General features: G+C 39.9%; 1 protein-coding gene across 2 annotated transcripts; it reads right to left on the reverse strand.

Annotated features, from left to right (window-relative positions):
• LOC110702253 lies at positions 1 to 26,809 on the reverse strand. Of its 2 annotated transcripts, none has more exons than XM_021879959.1 (4): positions 26,406 to 26,809; positions 21,943 to 22,104; positions 21,392 to 21,439; positions 1 to 446 (listed from the first exon to the last, which is right to left on the reverse strand). In XM_021879959.1, the coding sequence occupies exons 1-3, from the start codon at positions 26,644 to 26,646 to the stop codon at positions 21,408 to 21,410; spliced, it is 435 nt and encodes a 144-aa protein (XP_021735651.1). In that variant the 5' UTR covers positions 26,647 to 26,809; the 3' UTR covers positions 1 to 446; positions 21,392 to 21,407. The 2 variants fall into 2 exon arrangements, with proteins under 2 accessions (XP_021735651.1, XP_021735652.1); XM_021879960.1 differs by lacking the exon at positions 1 to 446 and adding an exon at positions 12,723 to 21,144.
• Between the last annotated feature and the right edge of the window lie 642 nt (positions 26,810 to 27,451).

Genomic DNA, 27,451 nt, shown 5'->3' on the forward strand with positions numbered 1-27,451 from the left:
TAATAGAATGAATTATAAAAAGGTTAGAATGAATAATAAAAAGGTTTTCATGCCAGTAGTTCCCCCTCAGAATAATTTGAATTCTATAAAAATACTGTGATTGTTATACAAGTCTCCGAAACAAAAGTTCAATGCCATTTGTTTCCACAAAAAGTAGTAAGAAAGAACAAACCCCAGGCAACAGTATGCATGCTTCATTTCTCCAAACATGAATCGCACAAGAGAAAACGAACCTAGCTTATCAGTTTGTACATAAAGCAAATCAATCTCCACCAGGAGAACAGTCTTGTGCACATTTAGCAGAATGTAAATCCAATTATAGAGTTGAACTAAAAAATAAACATCTGGAAGACTGTATCATGTACGACTACATTTGAACTTCCATATTCAAATTGTCTGAGAATGCCAAACTAATGGGGATACATGTATGTACATGTGTAAAGAGCCTGCAAAAGCAAATAACATCTCATTTATGTTTTATGATAACAATGGTAAGAAGGAAAATGCGAGAGTTTTCTGTAATAAGAAAACTACAGGTTAAGAAAAGAAAGTAAAAAAGAATTAATAATTGTACCTTTGACAGCGAACACTCTTTACACAAACTAATAAATCTTCTCAATTTTATTACATGGTTAAAAGCAAGGTATAAGGTATAACACTAATGATCAGATAGTGAGGGATAACACAAATGGTCAGAGTTACAACACGAACACTGAGCTGGCGTGAGCTGTACCTGCAAAATAAACGGAGACACCGGTTGGGTGGTGCTCCGCCTCCGACGCACAAGTTAGAAACTTGAAGGGAGAAAAAGGTGCGGAAATTTAGGTGGGGTTCTGCTCGGATTCCAAGCTCATGATGTCTCTATCAAAGAGTCAAATGTGTAATAAATGGTAAAACGTGCCCTCAAAAAGAGGGACATCTCCCTATTTATAGGGTCTTTGGGATTTGTGCCCCTGATTAGGTCACTGAACCCTAATCATTGGTGGGCTGCGCCGCTTTGCGGCTTTCTCGGGATTTAGGCCTGAAGGCCGCCTTTTTCCTTTAAAATCTGGAGTGACACGTGTCAAGCAGGAATTGGTCCACTTTGGGCCATCCTGAGGCTGACACGTGTCATCCTCTGATTGGACCACGTGGCGGGGTAAAATTACCCTAAACATTTGCCCCTCACAGATGTGACGTGGCGTGCCAGGTGGCATCTGTGACATGTGTCACGCTCCGATTGGCGGTAATTTTACCATTAAAGAGTAACCGTTCACCTTCCGGGTAAATTACGGAAATGCCCCCGTATTTACCCTCTATATATAGCCGTTTTACCCTCATAATCTTGTACGTTTACAAAAAAATTTCTAGAGAGAACTTTGAGAGAGCAGAAGTCATCCGTTTGAGTTAGGCGCAAGCAAGAAAGCTCGTTTTCCATCGACCCAGCCGGACCCGCCTAGTTACAGATATTACATCAAAAGGTACCGACTCTGCCTCTCTCAACTCTTTTTCTTTTTTCACCGTTTGTACATATTTCTTGCAATAAATGGATGCATCACCAACACACACGGCACAACCTAGGTTAGAGTCCAGCCGGTCACCAGGGACGGCTGAGTCAAGGACCGGGAGTGCCGTCTCGGGGTGTTGGGACCACCCTTTGCCTTGGATTTCGACCAGTTACGTGTCTGTGCAGGACACAATGGCTCGGATAATGTAGACGGCGACTGATCCAAATTACAAGAGCGAAGGCCCAGGCGGCCAAACGCCTGAGGGAGAAATGTCTGGTCATGGAGACCAGACGACTCTAGAGAGATCCCCTCCGCGCGCCCCTTCAACCCCCGCTGACTCTTTTTTGGAAGAGTGTGACCATGGCGGCGACGAGGCCGTCTCTGCCCCTTTGTCCCAAAATGAGGAAGAGACGGAGAGCGACAACTCCGCCTCTACCTCTGAGTGCAGTGATGATTTACCCCCGCTTCAGGATAGCGAGGAGGAGGAAAGGAAAAAATGGAACGAGAAGGACGATCCCTTCAATATCCACGTCTCCTCCAAGGACCGGATCCAAATGGAAGAAAACTTAATGAATTTTACTCAAATGCACCCGCTAGGAGACGGGTATAGGATCTGGGTGCCGCCTGAGAATGGCACCATCGCTTGGGAGGACGATGAAGAGAACGCTAACAGCTATTTCGGCTGTTATAAGGCGGCGTTCAAGGCTGGCCTTCGCTTCCCTCTTCACCAGGCGGTGAAGGCAATTTTAAGAGGCTACGGCCTCGGAGTCTGGCAACTTACCCCCAACTTTTGGACAAACATTCTGGGGTATGTTGCCGCCTGCGAGTTCCAGGAACTTAACCCCGGCTGGGAGGCTTTTGCTAGCATGCATTATCTTAGCAGAAGCCCAGGCGGCTGGAGGGCGTGGTATACTCTAACCACGCATCCCCAATACATGATGACCTTGGACAAGGTCTCAAAATTCGACGGCTGGAAACAAAGGTTCTACCTGATGTCAGCTCCAACCAGACGGGAGAATTATGAATTCCGTATGTACAATAAGAAGCCCGACTTGATGGGCCGGAAGTGCGCTCTTCCCCGGATCCCAGAGGAAGATTTTGACAAAATCATTGAGGCTGACTTTTTTGGCCTCACAGACGCGACCTTGTCAACCGGGGAAACAATAAAAGTCCCCAAGAACTGGATCCCCAAGAGCGCTTGGTTCAGGGACGAGTGCTTCCTAGCCGCCTGCGGTCTAGGGCACATGTTTACCAAACGTATGCGCCTGAGTTTATATCCGTCTGTAGTATCTTTCTATCAGAATTGATTTATGATATTGATCAATTTCTCTTTTTCCAGAAGAAGCATTAAATATGTTGCAGATAGAGAAGACTCCCAAGCGGTCCTCTACACTCATCCGCAAGCAACTTGCGGAAAAAGCTGCGGCTGAGGTCAAGGCCAAGGTAATAAACGCCTGACCCTTTCGTAAATCAATCTTAAAAATTATTTCTCTCGGATGCTAACTTTGACTTGGTTATTTCCGCAGGGAGGAGAGGTTGGAAAAACGTTTGAGAAACAACTCAAACGGGCTAGGGAAGAGGCCCCCGCCGTTCTCAACAAAATTAAAAAATCCACCTCCGCGTCAACTTCCGGCGCCTCAGCCGGGCATCAGCAGTGCGGATAGCGGGGCGGAACGAGAAGGTAGGCGGCAGCCTGTGCCTTGATCTCGTCAATCCCTTATCAGCAGCCGCGGGGTTCACCATGCTTGGCCGACTCTGAAGGTAAGAACACTTTTGAATCCCCGCTTGAGCTTTGCGGGTGAAATCTCACTCTCAACAGACGTCATCTTCAGACGGTCGGCAACAAATAGGTGCTGCCTTAGTTTCGCACTCATCACGTATTGATTGTGGTGCAGATCAATCTCCCCGCTGCCAGACGCCCAGAAGCATGCCAAGGCCATGCTTGACGCCGTCCGGAAGAGGGATAAAGACAACATCCCTGGGATAGAGACGTTCAATCTGGAACGCATTCTATCCCTTCTGGCTGAGGTAAGAAACTTGTCAATTTATTTTTTCCAAGTGTTTTATCCCGCCTGAAATACTTATACTGCCTGCTTTTTTGCAGGCCATGCTGCGGGTGGACGGGCTCAAACGTCCTTATTCCCGCAAACGGGAAGAGGTAAAAAGGGCCAAGAAGTCCGCCTTAGACGCTGACAATATTGCTTTACACTCGACTATCGTAAATGAACTTGAAACTAAAGCAATCATTATGACACAGGCGTCTAGAATCCAGCAGCTGGAGGCGGATCTGGAGACGGCCAAACAGCGGGCGGGGGATGCTGAGACGGCCCAGAAGAAGGCAGAGGAGGGCCGGAAAAAGGCGGATGAGAGCGCCAAAAAGGCTGATGAGGCGCTCAAGAAGGCCTAAACGGACCTTGGCAAACTTCAGGGTGTTTCTGAAGAGAACACCAAACTGAAGACCAAGGTTGAGAGGCTAGAGAAGGAGGCTGCTCAGGCTCAGAAGAACTTTGCAGCAACCCTGGAGGCGGAGCAAAACCGTCTAGTTGCTGAAAGTGACGCTGACAATGATGCCCGAATGAAGATCGCCTGGCTGCCTTGTACCCAGACGCGGATTACAGCATCTGGGCACTGGCTCACAGGTATGCCGAGGACGTGGTGTACCTGAGAGAGAAGGGTGATCCAGAGCCTGAGTCCTTCGACGCCTGGGTCAATGCCAACAATGAGCCCCCCGCGCCTCAGCTACCTGGTCCGGGTGAAGCACAGGAGATACCCTCAGATGATGAGGAGGAGGACCAAGAGGCACCGTCTGCAGGCAAGAAGTGACCTTTCAGCGACAGTATGCCAATCTCTGTTTTTTATCTTTTCTTTTATTTATTCAGCGGCAATATGCCAAAACTTGTTTTTTCGGCCTGCGTGCCGAGTATATTTGTATTTATCGGCTAAGGAGCCGGGTTAATTAACAATTTCTCTTTCTCCCGGACGGGGTCGGGTTAACATTTAATCCACTACAACCGTTTGGTTGGGTGGACTTAAATGAATGCACCGACTGAGTCGGTTTTGATCATTTTGCGTTTGCGTTTGAATTTCAATTTTTGCGAGTTTTTAATTTTTCATTTTTGCCTAACTTATCAAAAGCATGCGGCGATTTTTTGCGGCTGTCCTTGCCCCTGGACGGCTGTGTGATTGGTTTCAAGTGGAGTTGGTTGATTGACTTGGAAACGTCTGATGCTGCAAAGAGCATGATACGTTTTGTAAGTCAATCAATCACAATAGTGATTACCCCAAACCAAGTGCACAGCCGTTCACCAACAGGCGTTCCAGGTACTACCCAGGCGGCGTTTTGTCCGTCCTGGTAGAGATTTCATAGCCATTGAACTTTTGCCCTGATTGGGATAGAGAGTGCAATTTTGGAATAAATAACCTGTGAGAACGTCAGCCGGAGACCGATTGATGCCCCAGGGCATCCGGTATTTGGTAACTTGATTGTTCATCATAGATCATTCTAGTCAGACGGCTATGAGTTGACCATTTCGGTCGTTCAATTTTTGCCGTCTGCATGGGTACGTAGAACCGACAAATAGTCTGTTCTCTGCGACGATTGCACCCGGAGCGGTGTCGCCGGACGCCTTTCTCCATGCTGGACAGGCGATTTTATAAAATGAGCAACCATCCGGCCATTTCAGCCTCTGGTCTTGCTTAGGACCGGTTGTCTAGCCACTAAGCGTTTTTGTGCTTAGTTTTTAATCGTAGCATTGGCCGATTTACACCAACTGTCAAACTTAGTTGTTTAAACAAACGAGTCTGTCTGGGTATTACCCAGACGAACAGGCAATTATTTAATCGTACCAAGTATCAAACTTAGTTAGGTAAATGAAAAATCCGTCTGAGTATGAGTATTACCCAGGCGGATAATCAAACTTAGTTAAATAAACAAAGTATCAAGCTGAAATAAACAAGGGATCCGAGTACTACCCAGGCGGTCAGCACCGTAAACCATGAGAAATGGGGTTTCATCGGTTGCCCCCTTTGCTGTTGTCCGGATGGCCCATAGGACATGGATTAACTCTTCTGCCAATAAGCCACCGGCTCTTTCTATTTTCTTCTTAATGCCGTCTGAGATGAGTTTATTGAAGGCTTCAACTTGTCCGTTTGCTTGGGGTCGGCCAACAGATGCAAAATAGCTTGAGATCCCCTGATCTCCCAACCAAGTTTTTAGCTGAGGCGTCTCAAACTGAGGACCATTATCAAACACCATAGACATAGGTACCCCATACCAAGTGATAATATTTTTCCAGATGAAAGAAATCACGTCTGAGGTTTTGATGTTTTTAACCGCCTCAGCTTCTACCCACTTGGTGAAATAATCCACAGCCACCAAGATGTAGCGCTTTCCGCCTGGAGCAGGCATGTAAGGACCCAGAATGTTCATGCCCCATTTTGCAAACGGGATTGGGCTGTGGATGGCCGTCAGGTCAGTAGCCGGACGATGAATGAGTTTGCCAAATTTTTGGCACTTGTCACATTTCTTTACCAACTCCTTGGCGTCTGCCTCAAGAGTGGGCCAAAAATAATGTCGTCTGGCTCTGACGGCTAGGGACCTGCCGCCTATATGGGAGGCGCAGAATCCCAAGTGCAAGTCTTCGAGAACCTCCTTCCCCTTTTCTAGGGTGACGCACTTCAATAAAGGCTTCAGAAACCCCGCCTTGAAGAGTTCTCCATTTTTCAACTCGAAGCTTGCAGCTCGCTTTTTCAGGACGGCTGCTTCCTGTGGCGAATCAGGAAGTGTACCGTCTGAGAGATAAGCCCGGATGCCATCCATCCAGGTAGAGCTTCGGTCCAGAATTCCAATGGGATCCTCATAGATGCTTCTCTTTTCCAGAACTTCCCAAAAGACTGATCGAGGCGTATCATGGCAGACGGAAGACGCCAGTTTTGACAATGCATCCGCCTGATTGTTTTCCGACCTAGGCACTTGACTCAGTCGGAATTCCTATATTTGATCATAGCCGGATGAGTAGCCTCGTAGCTTCCCTCATACTGACTAACAACCAATTGAGAATCAGAGTAGGCGTCAATTTTCATGGCCCCTGCCGCCTAACACATGCGAATGCCGGCTAGCAGGGCTTCATATTCTGCCTCATTGTTAGAGGCTTGAAATTTGAAGCGTAGTGCATACTCAAATCTGTCCCCTTCAGGAGACTCGTAGATTACGCCTGCACCACAGCCGTTCTTTGTAGAGCTCCCGTCTACATACACTTTCCAAACCTGATCAGGATAATCTGGAGCCACCGGACGGGTCATTTCAACAATGAAGTCAGCAAACACCTGACCTTTCACTGCCTTTCTTGGTTCGTAAGTGATTTCAAGACTTTGCATTTCAATAGCCCATTTCAACATTCTCCCGGATGAGTCCAAGGTAGACATTGGCCGCTTGAGTGGCTGGTCGGTGTAAATCACCACCAGATGTGCCAAAAAGTAAGGCTTAAGTTTTTTGAAAGCCATATACAAAGCCAGGCCAAATTTTTCAACCATGGGGTACCGGAGTTCAGCATTTTTAAGAACATGGCTAATGAAGTAAACCGGGAGCTGCACGCCGTCTCGCTCAGCAAGGAGAACGGCACTGAGGGCATGATCTGAGACGGCTAAATACATGTACAACGTCTCCCTAGGTAGAGAATGTAAATGCTCTTTCAACCTCTGGAATGCCGCCTCAGCATCATCCCCCCATTCAAATCTGGTCTTCTTCCTGATTGCTTGGAAGAAGTAGAGGCACTTGTCGCCTGACCGGCTGAGAAACCTCCCCAAGGCGGCCAGACAGCCGGTGAGTCTCTGCACTTCCTTGACAGAATGGGGTGACTTCATGTCTATCACCGCCTGTATCTTTTCAGGGTTAGCCTCCATCCCCCTTTGATCAATCAGGAATCCGAGAAACTTCCCAGACTCAACACCAAAGACGCATTTCTTTGGATTTAACATGACCTTATGCCGCCTAGGGTGGTGAATGTTTCTCGGAGATCAGCAAGATGATCCGTCTGTAGCTTGGATTTGACTATCATGTCATTAATATACGCCTCCACATTCCTCCCAATTTGATTAATGAAGACCGTATTAATCATCCGTCGGAAGGTGGCAGGCGCATTTTTCAAGCCAAACGGCATTACAGTATAACAGAAATAACCCCTGATCAGTGACGAAGGCTGTCTTCTCTTGATCCTTTTTCCACAGAGGTATCTGATGAAAGCCGGAGTAGGTATCCATAAAGCTCATCAAGGCGTGACCGGCTGTAGAATCGACCAGGCTGTCGATCTTTGGAAGCGGGTAACTGTCTTTTGGACACGCCTTGTTGAGGTCTGTGTAATCAACACGCATGTGCCAGGTCCCAATCGGTTTCTTAACAAGGAAGACATTGGCCACCTAGTCGGGAAAATTACAAGGCCGGATGAACCTGGCGTCTAGCAACTTTTTTACTTCGGCAGTTGCCGCCTGACTTCTTTTCTCGCCGTGGTTTCTTTTCTTTTGCCGGATGGGCTTCTTTTTGGGGTCCACGGCAAGTTTGTGGACAGCGAGATCCGGGCTGACGCCTGACATCTCTTCCACTTCAAAGGAAAAAATGTCTTTGAATTTCTTCAGCAGAAGGTGCAAGTCTGCACCCAAAGTAGCATGAGCAACCGTCCCAACCTTTACAGTACGTTCCTAACGACTGTCATCCAGAACGAGATCAATGCTTTCACCAGCCGGTTGGGGACGGAGCTCATCTGACCGTTCACCGGTCAGTGATTGCTATTTTTTCTCTTTCTTTACCTCCACCAGCAGAGGTGCCTTTTTTTTCTTTCCGGCTGCTGGTGGGGCAGGTGTTGGATCGGCATCCTTGACATTGTCAAGGCCAAGTGGTTCCTGACCGCCTGGGCCCCAGTGTCTCTGACGGCTGAGAGATAGCACTCCCGGGCCGTCTTCTGATCCCCATTTAGGGAACCAACGGTGCCGTCATCCCTCTCATACTTGATGAGCATGAGAGACAGGATGATTACTGCCTTGGCTACGTTGAGGGTCGGCCGGCCTAGGATAATGTTGTAGGCGGTTAACTCCTCAACGACCAAGAATCTGACGACAATATGTCGTCCCTAGCCTTTCTCTCCCCGGATGGGCAAGTCAATTCTTCCGGCTGGGTAGACCATCCCACCCCCAAAACCAACCAAGGGGTGGGTGACCGGATGCATGCTGCTGACATTGTATTTCAGCTTTTGCAGGCACCGGAGGCTGATGATGTCTGATGAGCTGCCGGTGTCAATAAGGATTCGTCCAACCAGCTGGTTGGCAACCTTACATTCAATGACGACCGGGTCATCATGCGGACGGCGGACATTGCCCCTATCCTTCTCAGTGATCAAGACGTCTGGGAAGGAGGTGCTTGCAGACGCCTGCTCATCATCATCCTTGTCCATCTTTCGAAGATGGCTCTTGGTGCCCCGGATGGTAGGGCCACCACAGGTAGGGGTGGCAATTCGGGTCAGCAGGTCGGGTTCGGGTCAGATTTCGGGTTATGCTTAGAAACTATTAAAAATAGTGTAAAACTTAATATTATTACGAAATATGAAATTTGGGTCAAATCGGGTCGAATTCGGGTTGTTCGGGTTCGGTTCAGGTCGGGTTCGGGTCTCTCTCAGTAACTTCGGATCGGGTTCGGGTCGGGTTTTCGTGTCGGGTCAGGGTTTGCCAGCCCTAACCACAGGAGAACCCGCCTGCTATTGTGTAGACCGGCTCCTTGTCGGTATCCGAGCTGGAGGACTGACCCTTATTCTTCTTCTTTGCCCCGGCTGGGGACTTGGAAATGTAGGACTTCAACATTCCTTTGTCAGACAGTCCAACGCTCTTTGAAGGCTGAAGCAGTCGTTGGTGTCATGGCCAACTTCCTCATGGTATTGGCAAAATTTATTTTTGTTCCTTGATTGAATGGAACTTTTCATTGGATTCGGCTTCTCTAGGGACAGCCGGTCCTTAATTTCCATGAGAATGGAATTTCAGTCCTTGTTAAACTCGTACTTGGGGACGTACGGTTTAAACTCTTTCTTCTTCTTCTGGGACGGCTGGTCAGAATCACTAACCGCCCAAATTTCTTTTCTCTTCTTGCTGTCTTCTTTCTTTTTGGCCGGCTGGGCTGGCCGGCTGTCTTTCTGCTTGTCGGACCTCTTTGAGGGCCGCCTATAAGGTGAAAGCCCCTTTTCTGACTAGGTCGAACTTAAAAGTCGACCGGTCTCTCAAACCTTTGAAAAAGTCTGTAAAAGCTACCTCATCAGACAGTCCTTGAATCTGAATTCTAATCAGATTGAACCGCCTGACATAGGAGCGCAGCCCTTCTCTCCCCCCCCCTGCCTAATGGTGCTCAAGTCCAAGCTTGTTTTCTTAGCAGGGATGTTCATTGAGAAGTTGGAAGCAAATAGGAAGGCAAGCTTCCTAAAAATGTCAATGCACCCCGCTGGCAGATTACCAAACCATTGTTGGGTGATGCCCTTCAATGTAGCCGGGAAGCAACGACACCAAGTGGCATCATCCAACCCCTGCAGATACATGAGGTTGGTATAAGCCATGAGATGGTCTTCCGAATTGGTGGTACCGTCATAGGTACCAACCAACACATTCTTAACCTTGGACGGCTGTGCTGCCTCGGTTATCTCCCGGGCGAACGCAGAAGGTTGTTCTCCCAGGCGAAGCAGGCGAAGCTGCCAGTCCAGTGGTTGGACATTTTGGTATGCCGCCTGATCTCCAAAGAGGGTCGGCTGCATGAAATGAGGGGGATACTGGCCGTAGACCTGAGTAGGCACATACGGTACAGCTCCAATCATATGAGGGCCAGAATGGACGGTATTACGCCTGTCTGACTCTCATGCAAGGAAGATGCATTCCCGGCAGAGGTATTGTTAAAGCTGTCAGGAAAGTTCGACGTGGAAGCCGACTCAGACAACTGCTGATTTCTCTTCCGGTTGATGATCTCCCGGGCATCAAGAGATGACTTCTTACTTCTCACCGGCTGTTGAGTCCGGCGGGAGTTATTGTTATTCCCCTTAGGAAAAAGAATTTTGGACCAATCAATGGTCCCGACTGCCTTCTCCTTTGGATGAGGAGTGGGCTGTCGATCTTTGACTGACTTCCCCTTTTCCAGAGGAGTCTTCTTGGCCGACTGACCTCTACTTGGGCCAGCCCGGCTCTGGGTGATCAGCTCTTTAATTTCACCCTTGAAACTTGTCATGAATCTCATGAGCTCGTCTCGGGTGACAGGCGCTGATCCAGCTGCCGTATGGGTTTCTCCTTCCGGCTGCCAGGGGGTCTACTTGCACCCGCCTGGGAGGCACCCCGCTCCAGAGTCTCTCTGGGCCGGATGCGCTTGATTCTGAGAGAGCCGTCCTCGGCTGTAAGGTTTCGACTTGAGGATCTTCATCCTCATGGTCTGTAAAGACTTCTGGATCTTCGCCCAGACGGTTAGGGGGTGGTACAGACTCTTGAACCATCTTCGAGGTACTCTCCCCACATACGGCGCTAAATGTTTTGGGTGTTTTTGTCCCTCGGGAGAGTTGCAACACGAAGACTGATCCGGCGTGAGCTGTACCTGCAAAATAAACGGAGACACCGGTTGGGTGGTGCTCCGCCTCCGACGCACAAGTTAGAAACTTGAAGGGAGAAAAAGGTGCGGAAATTTAGGTGGGGTTCTGCTCGGATTCCAAGCTCAGGATGTCTCTATCAAAGAGTCAAATGTGTAATAAATGGTAAAACGTGCCCTCAAAAAGAGGGACATCTTCCTATTTATAGGGTCTTTGGGATTTGTGCCCCTGATTAGGTCACTAAACCCTAATCATTGGTGGGCTGCGCCGCTTTGCGGCTTTCTCGGGATTTGGGCCTGAAGGCCGCCTTTTTCCCTTAATTTCTGGAGTGACACGTGTCAAGCAGGGATTGGTCCACTTTGGGCCATCATGAGGCTGACACGTGTCATCCTCTGATTGGACCACGTGGCGGGGTAAAATTACCCTAAACAATTTCCATCGTTATTTTGGTGTTAGCCATGTTTGGAACCCCTGTACCCCCTAGCGCATGTTTTCATTGCGTGAATCCCTTGTTAATTGTGTTTATTAGTTATCCTTAGTATTTAAACCTTAAAAAAAAACACCAAAAATATACCCTTTGGCTCTTGTGTTCATGAATTTTATGATTGATTTGTTTCGCTTTCCTTGGAAATGTGACCCTTACTTCATGCTAAATTCGCTTATTTTGGTAGTTTAGGATTAATTTGATATGAGGACTTTAAATGACGATTTCTACAACTATCAAAAGGGCCCCAATTTAAAAGGGGACAATTATTGTTTTTTTTTTTCCTATACTTTATTATTTTTTGTTTTTTTAAAATCTGCAATGCCTTATTGTTTCTAACGCCCAATAATGTAGCAAATCACGGCAATCACGCTCATCATTTTCTTTGAAATTATTTTCCTCTCTTTATTCAAGCTTACATATTAATTCCTACCACTTTCTAAATTCCTCCATCAATTCAAATTAAGGGCTCGTTTGGTTCATTAGGAAAGTGAAAATTCCAATGAAATTACAATTTGTAGGAATTAAATTCCTTTATCAAAATCATGGGAATTCATGAAATTTGTTTGGTAAAAAATCGAGGAAGTAAATTCCCATAAGAATTGTAACTTACTGGGGGGTTTGGGTATGTTAATTCCCATGTTTTTAGGGAAGTCAAAATTCCCATGAATTGGCATTGCCTCCATTTTTTACTTTTTTTGTGTCAACCAAACAACAAGTCCAAAATGAAATACATGGGAATTTTGAATGCCCATAAGATATTAAGCCAACCAAACAACACCTAATTTTATCATAATTACATAAATTCAATTCCATGGAAAATTGTATCGCCTACTTCTCCTTTTAACGATTTTCAACGGAAAAAAATATATAGATATTCAGTCAAATTCAAATGATTATTCTTCATAACAATGGCAATGAACAATAAATTTTGATTTTCCACACTTACTTTTATCAAACAGCTAATTATTTTCCTTTATATATATGTGGGTTATCTTCTACCATTGTTCAATCATCTAATTCCCAATTGATACACTTACACATCCAACAAAAACGAATTGGCAGTATTGCTTTGAAATCTTTGTGAATTATTGATTTGAGTGATTTATTCTTATAGTTTTTTGCCCATCAATTTAATGTAAAATTTTGATGTTTTTATTTTTCTGGTTTTGATAATGTCAATTGAAGCAATTTTGACTTTCGGCATTGTAAAAAAATAAATAAATAAAATGCTTCAATTGTCATTATCAAAACCAGAAAAAATTAAAACATCAACATTTTTACTTAAATCGATGGGCAAATAATAGAAAGAATGAATCACTTAAATCAATAATTCACAAAGATGTCAAAGCAATACTCCCAATTCGTTTTTGTTTGATGTATATGTGTATCAATTAGGAATTAGATTATTGAAGAATGAGGTACGGGAAAATAATTAGCCGTTTGATAAGAATAATTGTGGAAAATCAAAATTAATTGCTCATTAACATGTTATGGAAGAATAATCGTTTGAATTTGACTGAACATATTTTTTATTTTTTTTCCGTTGAAAATCCTTAAAAGGAAAAATAGGCAATACAAAGTTGTAGAAATTAATACGACAGGTTGAATAAAGAGAGGAAAATAATTTTGAAGAATTATAATGAGTGTGGTTCCCGTGATTTGCTGCACTATAGGGCGCTAGAAACAATAAGGCATTACAGATTTTTATTTTTAAAAAAATAGTATAGGAGAAAAAAAATTAAGCGATCTTAAAATTGGGACCTTGTGGAAAGGGGCACTTTGCACCCCTTATTCTAGGGGGGCTATGGAGAGAATGTTGATGTGGATAATGTTTTTGATGAAGTGCCTAGTGCTAATTGCAATTTGGATGATGTGCCTATTGAGAATGATAATAATGCAGAAAATATTAATGATATGCCTTGTGATAATGACAATGTTGATCACTATGAAACTATTTATATGCCTAATATATATGATCCAAGAGTTTGGGATGGTCGTGATTCTAAAATGATTGATTTATTAGCGAAAATGATTTTATTGTGAAGGGTCCTAAAGATAGATTTTCAAGATGATTTACACCCAACTTGTATACTAGAGTTCTATCAAACGATGAGAAATGTGATAGGGATTGGCTTGCTTATTCCAAAGAGCTTGGTATAGTATTGTTTTTGCTGTAAAATATTTTAAAAAGGAATTTAAAAAGGAATTGGCAGAGGACAATTAACAAATAAAGGATTTTGAGATTAAGGGCATGTAAGCTTTAGACTTTAAGAACATGACACATGCATAGATCATGTAAAGAATATGACTACTTGGTATGAGATGCGTCTTATGTTTCAAAAGTTTCAAACTATTAATAAGACGACTCAAATGCTATTTTCAGATGGGGGCATGTAAGCTTTAGACTTTAAGAACATGAGACATGCATAGATCATGTACAAAATATGACTACTTGGTATGAGTTATGTCTTATGTTTCAAAAGCATCAAACTATTAATAAGACGACTCAAATGCTAATTGAAAAAGAAAAAGACCATTGGAAGAAAGTGTTGCAAAGAATTGTTTCAATTGTCAAATTTCTTGCCAAGCATAATCTTGCCTTTCGTGGTTCAAATGGGAAACTAAACCAAAAAAGTAATGGTTCAAATGGGAAACTAAACCCCAAAAGTAATGGTAAATTTTTAGGCTTGGTTGAAAAGTTGCCCAAGTTTGACCCAACCCAATTATTGAAGAACATGTCAAGCGTATTACTAATAATGATATTCAATTTCATTATTTAGGTCATACAATTCAAAAGGAGTTAATACTTTCGCTTGGTTCAACAATAAAAAATGAAATCATGAGAGAGATAAAGCAAGCAAAATATTTCTTGATAAATCTTGATTGTACTCTTAATATTAACCATCAAGAGCAAATGTCATTGATGTTAAGAATGTGAATGTCTGTGCTTATGATATTTGAATTAAGGAATCTTTCTTAGAATTTTTTAATGTAAAAAATACAATTGGCCAAGGGCCTTTTGATGTTTTACAAAATGAATTAAAAAATCTTGATCTTGACATAATGGATGAGCGAGGAAAAGGCCAAGTTAATAGATCAATATGAAAGGAAAACATCAAGGAGTTCAAAAGAATTTTTTGGATTTAAATTCTAATGGTTTTTATACTCCTTGTGGTTGTCATAGTTTAAACTTGACATTATGTGATATGACTAACACATGTAATGAAGCTAGAGACTTTTTTTAGAAAACGTATATATACAATTTTTGCATCGCTACTATGAGATGGAAAATCTTTTAAATACAATGTAAAAGGATTAACGGTTAAGTCTTTCAAAAGAATTTTTTGGATTTAAATTCTAATGGTTTTTATACTCCTTGTGGTTGTCATAGTTTAAACTTGACATTATGTGATATGACTAACACATGTAATGAAGCTAGAGACTTTTTTTAGAAAACGTATATATACAATTTTTGCATCGCTACTATGAGATGGAAAATCTTTTAAATACAATGTAAAAGGATTAACGGTTAAGTCTTGGAGAAAAGTCGTGTTGAAAGTGTAAAGGCTATTAGGCTTCAAATGTCAGATATACGAGAAGCTTTACTTTAAGTAGCCGATAGTAATGATAAGGATTACAATATAAGAGTGAAGTCAAATCCTTAGCAATTAATGAGCTTAGTGATTTTGAGTTTTTAATTACAATAGTAATTTGGTATGAAATACTATGTGCAATTAATTTTTTAAGCAAGCTATTACAATTAAAGGATATGGATGTGGCTATCATTAAATAAGAGGGTTTTTTTTTTTTTTTTTTTAGGGGGTATAGAGAAACTGGTTTTTAAGATGCTTTGAATAGTGCTAAAGAAATTGCTATTGAAATGGATATTGATCCTATAATTCCCCAACAACGTAAAATTCGATGCATTAAATTACAAAAAATTACTTAAGTCAAAAATGGGTATTTGTGAAAAAAACATATTGATGAAAATCAAAGCACTTCATCAAATGCTCCTCTACCTATTAGTTCTCTATATAAAAGATTTGAGGAATATTAAAGTATTTTTGGTTTCTTATTCACTCCTCAAAAGTTTGAAATCCTCTTGTTTGAAATTTAAAAATGCATTTATGTCTAATGAAGAATCAGATAGATGGGAATGAATTATGTGTGGAGTTCAAGTTGCTTAAAGAAATTTGGGCGATGACATAAAAGGACCTATTGATATTTTGAGATTATTGAAAGATATGGACTGTTTTCCCAATGCAAATATTGCATATAGAATTTTGTTAACTATTTTTGTTATAGTTGCAACTACATAGAGAAGTTTTTCAAAATTGAAGCTATTGAAGTCATATCTTCGTTATACAATGCTACAAGAAAGACTTAATGGATTAGCGAAGATAGCAATTGAGAATGATATTCTAAAGAAAGTGGAATATGAATACTGGATTGATGATTTTGCCTCAAAGAGCGTTAGAAGAATATCACTTTTAAATAAATGGAAGTTAATATAAGTTAAGTCGATATAAGCTTTGAGTTGTATTTAGTTGCTATTATCAACATGAATAAAATACCTGAATTTGATTTTGCATGACTGAATACATCATTGTTATACGAAAGCATTTTATTTTGTAATGTACATATAGGGAAATTGTGCATTGCCAAATTATAGTAAAAAAAATTTACATAATTTTCACATTATTAAGGGCCTATTTTTCGATTTGAAACAGGGCCTCCAAAGTCATTGCTACGGCCCTGAAGTCATGTTGAGTTGACATAGTACGACAGGGCTAGGTGACAACTTTGTGCACATAGTTTAGACTATCATCACTTACATAAACTTAGATTAATTTGATTAACGATCTTTATATTTCCAGTACTGTAGGTGCTCATAGATAGGCCGTGCTAATTATAGTGTTGCATAATCACTTCATAAAATGAGTGTAACCAAAATGTTACTAAAAGATGACACAATCTTTCTCAAACAATTTTCCACTATAATCACAATGGTGACAGATTGTAGTCAAGCTGAGAAAGTGAGAGAACAAAAAGAAAAAATAAAAATAATATATATGATATGAACCTTTATATTGATATAAATGAAAAGGGACACTACTCAAATCAGCAATTCGAGTAAAGCAACACAGAGAATCAATAAAAAGGCTAAGACAGAAACCATAAAGTTTTCAAGTAGATTGAATTAATGACATCTGAATATCATCATTCTACAGTAAATGCACTTCACAATCAATAGCATACGTAACATATGACTAGAGCATTGATGAGCAGAAGAAATTGGCCCACAGAAGAAACCATTAATTTGCGTAAACCAGCACAGGGAGCTTATTATTACACAGGACAGTGAAGCTATATTATATCAGACACCAACAGAGATCAAATACATAATTGAAGTTTTTGGCTTATTACTCGTCATAAAACTTAAACTGTACATTGCTGGTTAACATTTGGTTCCTGAGCTTAGAAGTAAAAAAGTTTCAGAAACGACAAAAGCATAATGAAGCTGAGATGAGTCAGTACTTTTCGACTAATATCTGTAATTTGAAATAATCGCAGTTTTATAGCAAAGCTGCTGCCAGTAGCAAAGGAGTCGGAAACACAATTTATTTGAACAAAATAGTTCTTAGAATTTATGAGAACTTAGTGCAGCAGGAAGGGTATGATTTTGACAAACTTGACTATAGGGGGGCCTGGTTCTTTTGTGTCCTATTCTCCAATTAAAGAGGAAACTGGTTACAGGCTTCTAATATAGGACATGCTGTCAATTGGTATTTGCTATGAAATTTTTTTACCCATGACGCTATATTAAATGACCAATATGCCCTTGTTTTAATCTTTTGCTGAACTCACACCTCCCATTCTCCTCCTCCCACATTCACTTCAATCACTACCCACCACCCACATAAAATGCTACCATAATTTCCGACCATCTACACTCCAACTTCCAGTTGGTACTGTTCCAATGGGGACCAATACGGCAACGATGAGACATTGTTATGGGAGGGGAGGGGGCGATAAACCTTTGCCACAGTCCTATAATGTGAGTTATTTAATTTGGGGGTGGAATATGATGAGTGGAATAAATGCCCTCATTTTGCATTTCTCCGCACTTATCCTTCTTTTTCCTCTCTTTTTTTTAGTTTAATTTTTGCAACTTTTGGATCATTTCTTCTATTTTCCACCAATTTTCCTCATAGTCTCATACTTGCAGAATTATCATTACCCATACCTGTGCTTGGTGTGATTTGTTTTGTAGGAGAAAGGTAAACGAGAAAAAGGATGAGTGACAGTATCACAATAATATATACCATATTTAGGAGATATGTTAAGTATATGGTTGAGATATAATTTAGGGAGTCAAGCAGAGTTTAGGAAGGAATATCTTCTGTAATATTTGGCTTGCAGGGAAATATTTGTATATAAGGTGCATATGTGATTAATGAGAGCAGAAATAATGAAGGTGAAGTCTTATCAGATAGCCAATGATTAAAGCTTGGAGATACCATTAAGAGCCTATAGACTGAGAGGGCGCTTTTTTGCCTGAAACAAGTGTGAGTGGCCCTACTTCCTTCTATATTCTAGCAAGTAAATAAAGTTCAACTAAGAAGGCACTAAATAAAGGGATTTTTTTTTTGCTGATTCATTTGTAATTAGAAAGTATAAACAGAGAAATTTATTAATGCTATAATAACTTTCCAATTTCAGATATTTTGCATTGTTTAATTCAAGAAATAGAAGATTATAAAGAGAGAGAGCTTAATCAACATCTTTGAATTTCAAGATCAATCCAAATTTGTTTCGGTAATTCTCTTTCCCTTTACTTTAATCTTTCATTAATTAGCTTTATCATTACTTAATCTCATGACTATTAACTATATTCTTTAATTGCTTAATTTTAGCTTGAATTCTAGTAATATTCTAATCATAAACTCAAAATTATGTTTGATTGCTTAAATCTTAACAATTATTATATTGATAGCTAGTTTGATGATATTAGTTAGCTCAATTGTTCTCTCTTTTCTTAAGATCATGCTTATGTCCACTTCAATGAGTAGTAAAATCCTCGTTAGGGGTAGGGTAATGAATTAATGTAATTTAATAGGAAATATAAGTACATTTGTGCTTTATGTATGACTAATTTATAAGGAAGTAGTTAAATGAAGTATAACCACCTTGCTAATGTGATTTGGAGTACTAAGTCTTAAATAAGCGTGAGAGCGTAGGCTTGCCTTACTAATTACTTCTTCTGTTCCTTTAATATAGCAACTGTTTAAGGTAAAAATTACCCCAAAAACATGGACCAATCCCATAGTGACACGTGGCCCAATTAAAGGGCGTCGCGTGTCACTATAGGAAGATGACACTTATACAAGCCCTACAAACGGCACCTGAAAAAGAGAGGAGGCCCAAATCTTGAGAAAGCCGCAAAACGGCGCCCCTAAGGACATGTTTCCATGCCTGACTGCGCCACCAATCAGAAAGCGTCATTGTAGGGTAATAACCCTAAAAGGCACAAATCCCCACCCCTATAAATACTCCAATCATTTAAGATGGGGGGGGGGGGGGTTGTGATATAACATTCAATAGAGCATTAAAACAACTCCTAACTTCTCTCTATTTTCTCTCTCGAGCTTTTCCGTCTTCCGAGGCGAATATTCCGGCCACTAAATATTCGTGTTTTGTAGGTGTCCGGGCCGTCTATCCAAAGAACGCGACCAATGTCCCAAAATTACCCGAAACATTTGGCGACGTCTGTGGGGATACTCATCCGTTATGGCAATAGATGCTTGGACACCTAACCTGTTGAGGACGGACATGTGGAGGATATAGTCACAACGATCAATTCTAGTGATCCTCTAACTGCTTCATTTCATGAGGCCGAGGACTGCTGGTTAACTTAAGCTCGCCTTGAGCGAGCTTGAGGGTAAGATGCCTTCATCTTCTAGGCCGCCACCGAGAAGAGGAGGAGAGGGCACTTAAAAGAAGACCCAGAGAAAGGCGGCCAATGCCGAAGATGTTGGGAATACCTCCTTCAGATGACATAGAAGATCTCCCAGGATGTCTGAGATGAGGATGAGGCACACCAGAGAGCCTCAAAGGGAAGACCATGGACTCACTTCATTAATGTTAGGTTATCCTTAGTTTCCTAGTTTCCTTGTAGTATGCAGCTGAGTATTAGGAGGGTTGTATTGTGGAATAAGATAGAATGGTAACCTCAAGTTACTATGGAGAGTGATAGCCCCAAGCTATTAAGAAGAGTAGTAGCCTCGAGCTACCTTTTCTAAGCCATCAACCATTATTAATTAAACAACAAGCTTTCATCTTTATTTATTTGCCTTGACGAATCGGAAATACAAAGTCAGAAAATAAGACAATTACAGACATTTGTGGAGAAAGGGAGTCTATGGTCAAATCCACAATTTCAAATTCACTTACATCATGTAAAACCTATGAGTACTATTGAGACGGATCTTATCATTAAAGCAGCTGCTTACAAATAAAAAGACAGATAAAAATAAAAACTCAAGCAAGAAGATCAACAGTCTTCCTTGGATCTAGAGTGTATCCGCTCCACCTCTTCATCTACATTTTCACCTTCTAATTTTGTTGGATGACCTTTTTCCTTAGTCTTCCTTGGAAAAGGGGTTATTCTAGTGATTTTTTCTAGATCTCTTTGTGCCTTTTCAAAGGTTTCTTCCATCTTCTCTAAGAACATAGGAGATATCTCACTCATTTCCTTCTAACTTAGTCGCCTCAACCCAAAATATTGGAGCAGCCACTTCTTCAATTCTTCAATTCTTGTCAATCACGAAATGGTTGCCATCGTTTTTGCGTTCGAAAACCTGCAACGCCTTGCCACCAAGTCCAATAATGGAAACCTTTAATTTCACCCCCTCATTTAGTTGGAAAAATTGGAAAGTATCCTCAAGTTGAAGTACCCAGCTATCCAAATTCCTTCCATTAAACTCTGAAGCTCGCATCGAACTCTTAGTTCGTCATTCAAAATTGAAATTCCACGCTCTCTCTTGCTGGAGATGTAGTGAGTCCCTCCTGGATCCAATTTTGCATAAGTTGTGATGTCTCTCTTTCAGCAATAACAAACACCATTTTATTCTAAATCGTAGTGGTGGTTTCCCGCACCGGACAGCAGCCAGATTGACTGATATTACTCGATATAATAACTATACAACGAAGGAGAAAACTATGAAATTTGAGTAAACTAATTAATGGTTTCTTACAAACAATAGTAGTAGGTTTAGCCTACAAAGCTCCAAGCTCCAATAGTGACTTGAAGTCACAACTCTCCTTAGGAATCATTCCAAAATTCTGCCTACCTTCCTTCTCCTCCTCTCTACCTATTTATACTACTTAGCCAAATAGTACAGCTTTAATTACTAACTTTACTACCCCTTTGTCATCATCCCAATCGCCAACTAAGGGCTACAGCTTTAAGTTGTGGTTGCTTGGTGTGGTTGTACCTCTTGGTTGAGATAGTGTTCAGAGGTGTCCTTTGTCCTTTCCTCGGCTGGATATTGTTCGTATAAGCACATGTGGCTTGCTTTGATTCGTTACACATGATCATAGCAAATTTATAAGAATAATATATTCCTATACACTAAAAGCACAAATTGATACAGAACAACAAAATCAACAAATTCTAGCAATCGTAAAAGTCAATTTGTAATAAAATATCAGGATACCGCTCATGTTGTACATAAATTAAGTTATCAAGTTGCAACATAACATTAAACAACCAATATCCAAAATAAAAAAGAGCCTTAAGCAAGGTAATAACTGAGACATACCTGTTATGTGAGGACTTTACTTGGCGCCTCCTATATTTGATTTATTATCTGCAAAGATAGAAGAAAACAAAAAAGCATAAATAAGAATAAATAAGAAAAGGGAATATATTGTCTTCATCTTATTATAGTTATTCGCATTAATTACCAGCTAGCCGTGAACAAGAGTATATTTTTGCAAAAATATATGCAGTGTCATTGTTTCTTTCCCAAACTACCAACCTGCTTTTAGACACCAAACATATTTTTAGTCTCTAGCTTGTGGTGAATAATATCGTGAAGTCTTAGACTAACTAAACCATATGAAGTGTTCCATATGGTTTTTAAAAATTTCATCTCTGTTATACCTAAAAAAAGGAAAGCAAGTAGTATAAATAAAATAAAATAAATTAATTAATTTCCGTTCCATTCACTAAATCAATTGCCAAAAAAGTTGTCCAACAAAACAAATTAGAAAATTTTATCTCAGCTAATTCAAAAATAGCTTGAGAATAGATATGATGAGAAGTTACATACCAATTTATTTATTTTTAGAAAAAAATGAAGCTACATACCAATTGAGCCAAAAGACATCATACGGTCGATATTATCAAGACGATGTTGCACAGATCTCAAGACTGCGTTCAATGATGACACTCTTTTCCTGATATTAGAAAGCTTGGTGGCATGCTGCATAATAAATGGCAATGGTACATCCTCCAATAGCTGATCGAGCTCTACCAAGCCGAGAGCATCAGAAAAGACAGAATATTTATTAATATAAAAACTTCAAAACAAACAGCAGACCAACAAACAGAAGAAAATAAAAAGAAAATGAACCGAAAAAGAAAAAGAATGGTGCGTGCATGCTTATACTATATAAAATTAATGCAAAAGAAATGACCCATCAAACACGAAATTGCTCTGGTATAAGTTTCGCTAATCAAACCCTTAAGTCATCTAAAATTATTACTAGGGATGATTGTCAAAGCCTCCCATATATATAGTATTATATTTAGATGACAACTACGAAGCACATGTTTGAATAACTATTTTAGAAGTCCAAAAACATGAGCTTTGCTAGCATTTAAAATAATTCGTCAAATGCTCCGACAATTGACCCATAGTCTCATCATGCTCCCTGACCTCCACCAACCCATTACCGTGTTCCTCTACTGCAGCCACCATCACCAACTGCCCACCACCAGTCATTGACGTCAGTCCCAACCACCACTTTAATTATAAATTAAAACACCACCACAGTGACCCAGACTAGGACTCATATTTGAATAATCCTAACTTCAACCCTACAACCGGCCAAAATTCTGATTCAATCTGACACCGACTCAGACTCTCAATTTTGTTTCGACCGAATATGTTTCATTTTTATTAACAAAAAATAATACTACCTCCATTTTTTATTAGTTGACACGTTTTGACTTTAACACTATTCACTCACTTACCTTTGACCATATATTGTGATGTATACGGAATAAAAAATATGTTCATGAGATATCTTGTTCGATTCGTCATGATATGTATTTTCAAAGTATCAAATTTTTATGATTTTTGTCTATCGGTACTTAAAAATATTAATCGTTGAATTTGTGCATTGACAAACGTGACTAAAGAAACGTGTCAACTAAAAAGAAACGATGAAGTAATAAAATAAAATAATCTAAAACAACTAATCTAATGATCCTTACTATATTTATAGGAGTCATTTGGTAGTGCTACAAACTAACAAAATTTTAACAAAATACATAATCAACATCAGAGGCCAATTAAATTGTAAATATATGATAAAAAGTATACATGTACAAATTCGGACTCGGATTGGATAACTCGGAGTTGGATTTCTAGAAATGAAGAAGAATTCGGATTTATTTCAGATTTGGCTTAAAAAAAAAATTCTTTGAATCTGGGCAAGATTGCCATCACTACCCATGACCCTAATCCTAACATGTCATGTCATGTCAGATTATCAGGAGGAGTATGCCAAAGGTATAGCAAGGGCCAGGGGAGGAGGGGTTGAACAATTGCTGGAGAATGGAGGGAAGAGGGACAGCAATCCGAGGAAGGGAGCTAAAGACTCACGTATCATCAAGAGAAGGGTGCGGAAGGAAGGAAGCTCACCAAAGGATAGAGAAGGGTGAAGGGAGGAGAAGGGAACACTTGGTAGAAAGGCTGAAAGGGAGAGGGAAGTCGCCAAAGGAGGGAAAGTCGAGAAGGGGGATGTGATGCATCCTATCAGAGCACCACCCTTGATGACGTATACTAGACATAGGGCCAGCAGAAAGAAATCATTTAAGAATGTGTGGGGTGACAAAAGAGACAAAGAGTAATCAGGGTAGTTGGGATTCAAAGACTGCTGATAACAGGCAGTGAGGATAGCAGAATAAAAAGGGAAGGGGAGGGTAACAGTAGGGGTATTGAGAATTGAGTACTAGTTGCTTGAGTGAGTGAAGACTCTCAAATTCCTTATAGTAATTACCCAATCATCATCTTCCTCTCCTTGATTTCAGCGTCTATCAATTAATAAATTAATTTGTGATTAATCTGCATCTAGGTGCATTGCAACTTACAAGTGGTATTGGAGCAAATTTATCAATGGCTCCCCCACCTCCACGCAGCGGCTAGACAGACTTGAACTGAAGCAGACGCCCTAGAAAACTTTTGTGGTGACAACAGTGGACTGTGCAATGGTCAGGCTATAGAATGGAGGATAAAAACCAGTGAGTTCTTGATCCAGATACAACCTAGTACTAAAAAAGGGTGCATCACAAGCAAAGCAGCAGTGCAGCACACTGAAAAAACCAACAAAAACTAACTGTACAAATTATACAGTTAATTAGTTATTTTCTCAAACCATTTCACAATCTTTACTTCCTATCTTCCTAGAGACAATACCTAGGATTCTATTTCTAATCTCAAATTTTATATTCATACAATAGTATGTAGACATAGGACTTTTAAGTCCCATTTCTAGCTTTCTAAATCTGATACACAATTGCCAAAATGCAGGTTTTATACACTCATAGAAAACTAGTTTTTAGTTTTCTAGCTATTTTACTTGTTGTATTCAAGTTCTTGAGCTTGATACTAATACCTGGCCATTTATGTATCTGCTCCCAAATTTTTAGGCTATTAGAGCAGTCAAAATTAAGTGATCATAATTCTCAGCAACATCCACACATAGCAGGCTAAATGTATCAGTAGCAGCCCTAAACTTTAGCAGTCTGTCTCTGGTTAGTAATCTCTGCTCCTAATCTCTAGTTTGATGAAAAGAACATGACCACACCCAACAGAGCAATGGGAGGTAAGGATCAACTATCGTGATTTTTTTTTTTTTTTATTAAAGGGAGAAAGTATCTAGAGCAACAGCAACAGGGGAACTAGTCACCACCCACCAGGGAGAATATACAAATGGGGGTATTGAGTCTGGCAGAACCTAGGAGAGGCTTTGAGCACTCCATAGTCCATACTTCTCAAAAGGGAAGCAATCTAGTAGGGGTGAGGCCACACCATTACCCACAATTTCAAAAAGAAAAGATTGAAAAATTGATATATAAATGAGAGAAGCTTGAATCATAACAAAAACCCTTTAAGTTTGTCTATTACAAAGTATTATATTATGAAGGATCTCTAATATCATGTTTTATAACTCGAGATAAAACCTTGAATTGTTGCGATTTTTCAGATTGTGTTGTAGTCCAATTTATATGAATAACGTGGCAGGCAATGAGGATAATGAGCAAACTCGCACCCAACTCTTAAAGAAACATTGGTCACCATCAATTCAATGGTCAGTAGTTGAGCACAGTCCATAATTTAGTGGCAGTGGGCAAGTACAAGAATACGTAGAGGCAGGCACGAGAAAGGGTGGTTGGTGATGGTTGTGGCACTGAGTAGAAATGTGATGAAGCAATAGGGGCTTGGTAGGGGTGCAAAGGTAGTGATTGCTGTTCATTTTACCTGTTTGCTAATTACTCGTAAAACCCAAAGGGAAAGAGTGAAGTCATATGAGCCAGAGGATCTATGAAAATTGGATAGTACCCCGATAAATAAAAAAAAAAGGCGGAAATAACATAATTTGGTTGAACAAAGAACATACGAGTACCTATATATGTTTGATAATATTTTCTTTTATACTTTTTTTTTTTTTTGTGGGCTTATACTTATGTTATTTAACATATTGATTAAACATGTTTTTTGAGTTTCAATAATACAAAGTATGTTCTTTGAATTTGGCTCGTATGTTCCTTAAGATAATGAGTGACGCACACATTGTATTTTTTATATATTATCATATATATTAAATTAATTTTATTATCGTATGTTCTTTGAGTTTGATCAGTGTGTTCTTTAGGTATGAACTATATATTCTTTACCTTATAACTTATGTTCTTGTAACATATATGATTTTGAGTTTTAAAATTTGAAATTTAATTTGAAAATGAAATCTTGAAATATTTTTAGTTGTAAATAATTTTTGAGGGTGAAAACTAAAATTAATATAGAAAATTGAATTTTTAGAGAGAGAAAAAACTATTTTTGGGAAAATGATATCTTTTGTAAAAAAAAAAAAAAAATTCTGTTAATGTATAATTTTTAATAAAGTTTTTATTACGTTATTTTTGTAATGTCTTTATGTTCTTTGACAATGCATGTTCTTTGTCAAACACAAATATGTTCATTGTCAAACACTTATATATTCTTTTTCAAACACTTATATTTATAACTATGGTGCACCCTGCACCAGGCATTATCACACAATTCTTCTAATTAAGAATGACAGGCTTAACATCAGAATTAGTCATTTTAATTACCGATTGAATTTGAAAGCAGAATATACCAAAAACACTGAAGCATAATTCGTATTTTACAAACCAGAAACTGATTCTCTAACAATAATCAACCAAAAAAAAAAACAGAAATTTCGAATTAAACAAATTTAACACTACGATAAAGCATAATTTAAATTACCATAAAACAAATTAAAACGAAGGAAATTGTAGTAAGTGATTGAAAAAATTACCAGAAGTAAGACGATCAAGAGCAGAAAAGAGGTGAGTTTGGCTTCGAGAAGCATCTTCAGCCTTGGAATCAAAATCCCTAATAATAGTAGCAATCATTGTAGAAATGCCTTCAGCTAGAGCTTCTGAACTACCCGTGATTTTATCATCATTTGCAATATCATCTTCATTTTCAGGCGAATTTCTTAAACTGGAATCATTTGTTGGTGCATTTCCAATTGAATTTGTGTCGGAATTCGACATTATTTGCTCGGTTTTGGTCAAATACAGTGATACGCTGAACGAAAAGGGGAGAATATATTGTGCGCTTGAATTACGCAAGAAAGTGTTTTTGGTTCCGGTGAGGCATCTCCGGACAGTCCATTAACTTCTTTATGGCAAAAATAAGGAGATGTTTGGTTGGAGTGCATCTAAGCGCATAGGAGCTATTTACAATCTTTGTAAATAGGAGGGTACAGGGGTAATTTGGCTAGCTGAGTCAATAAAATGCAATTTGTTTTCTTTTATTTATAGTGTTGACTTTAATATTAACTCCGTTATATTTTGAGATGTAACGAAACATTTGAAAATGTCCTTTTAACTTTTGTTTAACTTTCTCTCTCTTTCATTTAGTTATTTCTCTCTCTTCTAACTTATTTGTGACTCTTAAAGTTCTCTGGTTTATTCTCTTCTCCTCTGTCATCCTTCGTATTTTGGGCTTCATCAAAGCATACCGCCGGGTTTTGTTAAGTGAAGTGAAGTAGTGAATTCCTGTCTTGTTAGGTAAGTCGTTGAATTTTGCATTTTCTGGGCTTTGTTGAATTTATGTGGGTGTTTAACTTGGTTGGTGGTAGGATGTGAGTTAGTATGATTTTGTGTTTGCGAGTGGTTTTGATGTCATTTTTGGTGAAATTGAGTAGAATTTAATGTTATTTGCGATCTATTACCTTTTAATTTTCGAAAAAGCAAGTCAGTTAGGGTTTGTGTGTAGTGGTGTTAATCTTGATTCCGTGAATGTCAATTGTGGCGAAATCGTTTAGTGTATAATGGTTTTTCCGTATTATTACCT

Source organism: Chenopodium quinoa, unplaced genomic scaffold (assembly GCF_001683475.1).
Source record: "Chenopodium quinoa cultivar QQ74 unplaced genomic scaffold, ASM168347v1, whole genome shotgun sequence".
In the NCBI taxonomy this organism is placed as follows: Eukaryota; Viridiplantae; Streptophyta; class Magnoliopsida; order Caryophyllales; family Amaranthaceae; genus Chenopodium; species Chenopodium quinoa.

What these genes read in the sequence shown, in the direction of transcription:
- LOC110702253 (XM_021879959.1), bottom strand. Translation starts at nt 26,646, where the DNA reads ATGTCGAATTCCGACACAAATTCAATTGGAAATGCACCAACAAATGAT. An exon ending in TCTTGATCGTCTTACTTCTG is followed by an intron (nt 22,105 to 26,405) that starts GTAATTTTTTCA and finishes TCGGCTTGGTAG; the next exon opens with AGCTCGATCAGCTATTGGAG. An exon ending in GATGTCTTTTGGCTCAATTG is followed by an intron (nt 21,440 to 21,942) that starts GTATGTAGCTTC and finishes CTATCTTTGCAG; the next exon opens with ATAATAAATCAAATATAGGA.